Raw genomic sequence first — 5,796 nt, forward strand, 5'->3', positions numbered from 1 at the left:
GACATGGCGGCGGCCGCGCTCTTCGCCGATGGCGTGCGGGCCGTGCTCGGCGCCTGGGCCGCGCTGCAGGTGAGGCTGCCTCCGTGCGCCGTCCCCACAGGGGCCGCTGCGAGGCTTCGCACGCGGCCCGTGGAGACGGTGCGCGGCGCCCGCAGGCCCTGCCGAACCGGCGGCTTTCGGTAACCGCGGGAGGGGGGAGGGCAGCGGCTTCTATACATCGCCCCTATAGGCGCCGCGCACGTGCTCCTGGCGCATCTCCTATAGCTCCCCGGCGTGGGGGGCGGGGGTGGGATAACTCCCTATATGGATCCCCTGGAACTTGTCTCCTATAGGCGCTCGGGGTGGTGGTGAATCCCTGTAGGAACCCCTGCTATATATCTGATTCAGACATCCGGGGAAAGGAGGGAATTCCTGTAGGGATTTCCTGTAGGTACCTGGGCAGCAAGAGCGCTTATAGGGATCTTACAGGGCAACAAAAGCCCCTATACATCCCGCGCAGTGTACGGGAGCCCTAGAGATGCCTGCCGCGAGGATGCTGGGAGGGTAAGCAGGGCACTCCACAGTGCTGTGGGGGTCCGTGAGGTGAGGGGCCCAAGCATCTGAGCGACGCCTCCCCTGGCAGGTGGCGGTGGAGAACGGCTTTGGCGGCACCCGGGGCCCCGAGAAGGCGGCCTGGCTGGCGACCGTGCTGCAAGACTTCTTCCAGCACAATGGTAAGCCTGGACGCCTGGGCCCCCTCATTGGGGTGGGGGGAATGCCTGGGCCCCCCCACCCCCAACGGTTTTATCCTGCAGCTGGCCTGGAGCCAGAGGAGGTGGAAGATTTCCTGGCTGAGGTGATGGACAACGAGTTCGACACGGTGGTGGAAGATGGCAGCCTCGTGCAGGTGGGACGTGCCAGGTGCTGGGAGGGAAGGATGCACTGTGGGGGGGGCGTGGGGACCCTTTGACCTGGCTGACCCCCACTGCCGCCCCAGGTGAGCCGGCAGCTCGTGGCACTCTTCGCCCTGGCAGCACAAGGCGACGCAGCTGCCGTGGGGGCCGCCGTGGCCCGCCTAGGCCGCCCAAGCCCCCCGCTGCGGGCTGCTGCTGCCCCCCCTGAGGATGCCAGAAGCTATGAGGACGTCGCTGAGGTGAGGCAGATGGGGGGGACGCAGGGGGCTGGGTGCGGTGGCCCCACGGCGCCCCTCACAGCCCCCTTTGCCCTCAGGCCATGGACTGCGGTCCCCCCCAAGACCCCGATGCCTGGACCCTGGTGCAGAGGCGGCGCAAGTGAGAGGGGGCAATAAAGGAGGTGCCCCACTGCGGCAAGGAGATTTCCACGGACTCGTTTTATTTTCCCAGCCGATAGGGACAGCCCAGGCGTTTGGGGGCTCAGGGCAGCCCCAGCAGGGCCCCCCCCAGGCCCAGCAGCAGCAGCAGGGCCGGCGGGGGATGCCAGGGCCCCCGCCAGGCTCTGTCCAGTGCCAGCTCCACCTCCACCGGGTAGTGGTCGCTCACTGCCAGCGCCTGGGGGGATGCCAGGGGCCCCTGTCATGGCAGCTCTGGGGGCCTGGTCCTGTCCCGTCCCATCCCCCCCCACCACTGGGGGCCCCAGCATCCAGGCGTGTCCCCCCCACCACTGCTGTCAGGTGCCCTGGCATCCGGCTCACCTGCTCCTCAGTCAGCCCGAAGCGTGCTGTGAAGTTGAAGGCTCTGGCAGAGCCCGGCACCACCAGGCTCTGGCTGCGCTCACCGGCCACCACCACCCTGTGCCAAGGTGTGGTGAGGGCCAGAGCTGCCCCACGGCCCCCGACAGCACTTCACAGTGCCCCACACCAGTTGCAGGGGCAGCATGTGGAACCCTGCATAGTGCTGCTGCCCTACAGCCACCCCATGTTGCCCCACAGCACCCCGCACCGGTCATAGGGGCAGCGTGTGGAGGCCCGCACGGTGCTGTCACCATCATCGCCCAGCAGCCAGTGGAACGGTGGGTCGCGGCGCAGCCGGATCCGGCCCCAGCGGCTGGCGGCCACGTAGCTGCAGCCGGCATTGAAGTCGCCAAGGAACAGCACATCCTGGCAGAGGGGGGCAAGCTTAGGTGCGCGGGGGTGCTCACTCAGACACTGCAGCCCCCGTGGCGGAAGAGGGGGAGCGCCTGGATGCCAGGGCCCCGCCGTACCTGCTGGCCCCAGCGCTCCCGCACCCGCTCATAGACGTCGTGGAGGGCATCGATCTCGGCCTCGGCTGCCCCCGGCACCGCGTGCAGCGGCACCAGCACCAGCTCCGGCAGCGCTGGGGGGGAGGGAAGGGGAGGGAGGGGCACCCAGGGAGTGTCAGGGGACCCCAGCACCCAGGAGTGTGTGTGGGGGGGGCCCAGTGTCCTGGCACCGCTCACCTGTGCTGGGCAGGCCGAAGAGGGTCACGAAGGGCTCCCGGGCAAAGACGTCAGGGCGCTCTGGGTGGGCGTCCTCATACACGAACCAGTCCCGGAGCTGGGCCTGGCCCGGCCTGTGTCAGGGCGCAGCCATGGGAGCAGGGCCCAGATGCCCGGGCCCCTCCTCCCAGGCACCTGGGCTCCTTGTCCTCGATGCCCGGGCCTGCTGGGCTCACCGGTAGAAGTAGACATAGCGTTCCTGGTAGGACCCTCGGCCCAGCGGGGGGCTGCTCAGGGTCTGGTAGGTGCCGGGGCCCACGGTGCTGYGGGGAGGCAGGGAGGTGAGGTGGGGGCCCAGATGTCTGGGCCCCCCTCACCCTGGACGCCTGGACACCACCTGTCAAGGGCTTTGAGGAGCAGCGGCACCACCTGCCCCTTAGCATCTAACACCTCCTGCAGCACCATGATGTCACAGCGGGCGATGATCTGGGGGGGGGAGGAGAAGCAGGGGGTCGTTAGTGCCCCTCCCAGCCCCACTGATACCCCTATAGCTCCCTCGCCCCATAGCCTGCCCCCTTATGCCCCCCAGCCCCATAGCACATTCCCTCAAGCCACCTAGACCCATAATCTGCCCACTTTTGCCCTGCAGCCCCCCTTCCTACTCCCAGCCCAATAGTCCACCCCCTCTGCCCCATAACCTGCACTTTCCTGCCCCCCCACCACATAGGCCCGTATATCCTGCCCTATAGCTTGCCCCTTCCTGACCCCCCACCCCAATATCCCACCTCTCCTGCCCCCTCAGTAGCCCCCTCTCCTCCACCCTCAGCCTGCCTCTCCTGGCCCCATAGTCCCCCTCCTGCCCCCGCCATGGCCTGCCCTGTATCCACCCCAACCCCAGAGCCTCCCTCCTGCCCCCTTGCATGCTCCCTCACCTCATAGCCTGCCCCTAGCCTGCCTCCCCCCACCCCAGAGCCCACTACCTGCTGCCCCCAGTCCGTCCCCAGCCTGCCTCCCCCAGCCCCATAGTCTGCCCTGTACCCGCCCCAACGCCTCCCGCACGTCGTCGCGTGCCGCCTTGCCGCCCCCCAAGCGCTGCGCGTTGAAGGCGCCGATGCGCAAGGCCGCGGCGCCCCCCAGAAGCGGCGCCAGCAGCAGCGCCGCCAGCAGCAGCGTCCGCCCCATGGCGGCGACGGCCCGTCCCTCCCGGCGGGATATTTTTAACTGCTCCCGCCCCGCGGGGCAGCTCCTCCGGCTCTTCTGCCCCCGCCATAGGGCAGCTCCCCCCACCCCCTTCCTGCCCCGACGGCAGAGCGGATGCGCGCTGTGCCCGCACTTCTGCTTACTCTATGGTGCGCCCTTCCGCTCTAGTCTCCTTGGCGGCGCTCGTCTGCCTCGGGTCCTCCCAGCTGGTGTTTGCGACATCGCAGCGCGCTTGACGGCACACCCCCACTCCACCCCCCCACACCCCGCTTGCCTACCCCTGCGGTGGGGCGCTTTTGCGATAGTGCGTGAGCGTCCGCGCTTTGCGGCGGGCGGCCTCGGCGGGGGCTGCGGTTCGGCGTTTGCGACACGCGGTGGGGGCACTCGGAGGCGCTTTACGGCAGGAGACAACAAGGGGGGAGATCTATGGGGCAAAGGGGGGGGCGGCGGGGTCCGTGGGACCTTCGGCGGTTTAGGGGGGCTAATTGGGAGAGAGGGCTGTGGGGCCCGCGGGAGCTCTTGGAAGGGTCTGTGGGGCGAGTAGGAGGTCTATGAGGCACTGTGGGGCTGACTGGTGATTCTGTGGAGTAAAAAGGGGGTGACGAGGGGGGTCTATCGGACCATGAGGGCTCACTAGTGGGGCCTGTGGGGCAAAGCAGAGATCAGGAGGGGTCTGTAGGGCCTGTGAGGCACACTGGGGGAGGTCTGTGGGGAAATTGGGGAGGTCTTTGGGGCCATGGAGGCTCATTGTGTGGTGTGTGGGACAAAGGGGACATCTTGAGAGCTCTATGGGGCCTGTGGCGCACATTGGGGGGATCTGTGGGGCAATTGGGAGTTTATGGGGGCTGTGGGACGCATTGGAGGGATCTGTGGGGCAATTGGGGGGTTTATGGGGCCTGTGGGGCACATTGGGGGGGATCTGTAGGGAAATTGAGGGTCTGTGGGGCCATGGGCCTCAGTGTGGCATGTGAGACAAAGGGGACATCATGAGAGCTCTATGGGGCTTGAGGGGCACATTGGGGGGATCCATGGGGAAATTGGGGGTCTGTGGGGCTCATTCTGGCGTCTGTGGGGCAATGAGAGGCTCCCTGGTGGGGTCTATGGGGCAAAAAGAAGATTGTAGGAGCCGCATGGGACCATTGGGGGGTCTATTGGTCAAGGGAGGCTCACTGGGATGGTTTATGGGGCAACTGAGGGGGTCTGTGGGGCAAAAAGAGGTTATTAAAGGGGCCTGTGGGGCACTACTGGGATATTGGGGTGGGTCTGTGGAGCAAAGGGGAGATCGTGAGAGATCTGCGGTGCAATCAAGGCTCGCTGTGGGGCTGACAGGACCAGGCGCTCCCCAGGGCCTGCGGCGTGTCCCCCACGATGGCACCATGCCGCTGGCTGTGAGCTGGCCCTTCCCTGCCGGCCCCCCGCTGCCCTGGGCCCTGGCCAGCCGCCTTGTCACTGGCCTCGTGGGCACCTATAGCTGCATCTGGACTCGTGAGTGCCCCATGGCCGCCCCACGGCACATGACGGGGGGGGGCCTCGCTGCCCCCGGGCTCGGCCCCATGGCCGCCCCCTCTCCCCACCCAGGGTACCTGAACCGCCTGCGGGTGTACAATGCTGAGGTGCTGCACGAGCTTCTGGAGCGCCGTGGCCCTGCCACCCCGCTGCTCACTCTCGCCAACCACCGCTCCTGCATGGATGACCCACACCTTTGGGGTAGCCAAGGGGGACACTGGGGGGTGAGGGGAGTACTGAGGGGCTTGGGGGGGTCCTAGCAGTCCTAGGGGCACTTTGGGGGTCCCTGAGGGGTCTTGGGAGGATCCTGGTGGATTCTAGGGGCTCTGGGGATCCCTGCGGGGATCTTGGTGGGTCCTGAGGGCACTTTGGGGGTCCTTGGGAAGCTTTGCAGGGCCTTGGGAGGATCCTAGTGGGTCTGTGGGGGCACTTTGGGTGTCCCTGGAGGGTCTGGGGGGTCCTAGGACACTTTGGGGGGGTTCCTGGTGGGTCTTGGGGGTGCTCTAGGTTTCCTGGGGGTCCCTGGGGTGCTTTAAGGGGATTCTTGGGAGTTCCAGGTGTGCTTTGGGGATCTTAGGGTGTCACTGGTGGGCCCTGGCCGTGCTTTGTGGGTCCCTGGGGCACTTTGGTGGGGTCGTGGGGATCCCTATTGAGCTATAGGGGGGGTTCTGCCCCCCCTCCAAGGAGTGCTGGGGGAGTCCCTGGGAGGTTTTGGGGGGTCCCCAGGGTGCTTTG

At 67.1% G+C, this 5,796-nt stretch overlaps 3 protein-coding genes across 6 annotated transcripts in view; 2 read left to right on the forward strand and 1 right to left on the reverse strand.

Annotated features, from left to right (window-relative positions):
- Positions 1-3: 3 nt before the first annotated feature.
- Positions 4-1,319, forward strand: TSR2 (TSR2 ribosome maturation factor). The gene is made up of 5 exons (XM_085318814.1): positions 4-69; positions 623-713; positions 795-886; positions 977-1,132; positions 1,210-1,319. Exons 1-5 carry the CDS (start codon positions 4-6, stop codon positions 1,273-1,275), a joined length of 471 nt encoding a protein of 156 aa, XP_085174940.1. The 3' UTR covers positions 1,276-1,319.
- DNASE1L1 (deoxyribonuclease 1 like 1) lies at positions 1,312-3,792 on the reverse strand. 4 transcript variants are annotated; one of them, XM_085318808.1, is made up of 8 exons: positions 3,699-3,792; positions 2,753-2,841; positions 2,592-2,678; positions 2,377-2,489; positions 2,161-2,273; positions 1,899-2,056; positions 1,652-1,748; positions 1,312-1,508 (listed from the first exon to the last, which is right to left on the reverse strand). In XM_085318808.1, the coding sequence occupies exons 2-8, from the start codon at positions 2,818-2,820 to the stop codon at positions 1,374-1,376; spliced, it is 771 nt and encodes a 256-aa protein (XP_085174934.1). In that variant the 5' UTR covers positions 2,821-2,841; positions 3,699-3,792; the 3' UTR covers positions 1,312-1,373. The 4 variants fall into 4 exon arrangements, with proteins under 4 accessions (XP_085174934.1, XP_085174932.1, XP_085174931.1 ...); XM_085318806.1 differs by lacking the exon at positions 3,699-3,792 and adding an exon at positions 3,415-3,650; XM_085318805.1 differs by lacking the exon at positions 3,699-3,792 and adding an exon at positions 3,394-3,650.
- An 817-nt stretch (positions 3,793-4,609) lies between these two features.
- TAFAZZIN (tafazzin, phospholipid-lysophospholipid transacylase) overlaps positions 4,610-5,796 on the forward strand; it is a 4,379-nt gene continuing 3,192 nt past the window's right edge. Inside the window, exons 1-2 of the mRNA XM_085318815.1 lie at positions 4,610-5,040; positions 5,134-5,294. Coding sequence (XP_085174941.1) covers positions 4,632-5,040; positions 5,134-5,294 — 570 coding nt within the window. The 5' untranslated portion in view covers positions 4,610-4,631. The remainder of the gene's footprint in view (positions 5,041-5,133; positions 5,295-5,796) is intronic.

The sequence above is a fragment of the Rhea americana genome, unplaced genomic scaffold (genome assembly GCF_003343005.1).
Source record: "Rhea americana isolate MKP2758 unplaced genomic scaffold, rheAme1 scaffold_553, whole genome shotgun sequence".
NCBI classification, from domain to species: domain Eukaryota; kingdom Metazoa; phylum Chordata; class Aves; order Rheiformes; family Rheidae; genus Rhea; species Rhea americana.

What these genes read in the sequence shown, in the direction of transcription:
- TSR2 (XM_085318814.1), top strand. Translation starts at nt 4, where the DNA reads ATGGCGGCGGCCGCGCTCTTCGCCGATGGCGTGCGGGCCGTGCTCGGC. An exon ending in AGACTTCTTCCAGCACAATG is followed by an intron (nt 714 to 794) that starts GTAAGCCTGGAC and finishes TTTATCCTGCAG; the next exon opens with CTGGCCTGGAGCCAGAGGAG. An exon ending in GCTATGAGGACGTCGCTGAG is followed by an intron (nt 1,133 to 1,209) that starts GTGAGGCAGATG and finishes CTTTGCCCTCAG; the next exon opens with GCCATGGACTGCGGTCCCCC.
- DNASE1L1 (XM_085318805.1), bottom strand. Translation starts at nt 3,537, where the DNA reads ATGGGGCGGACGCTGCTGCTGGCGGCGCTGCTGCTGGCGCCGCTTCTG. An exon ending in TGCGGGAGGCGTTGGGGCGG is followed by an intron (nt 2,842 to 3,393) that starts GTACAGGGCAGA and finishes TCCCCCCCCCAG; the next exon opens with ATCATCGCCCGCTGTGACAT. An exon ending in CGCTATGTCTACTTCTACCG is followed by an intron (nt 2,490 to 2,591) that starts GTGAGCCCAGCA and finishes GCCCTGACACAG; the next exon opens with GCCGGGCCAGGCCCAGCTCC.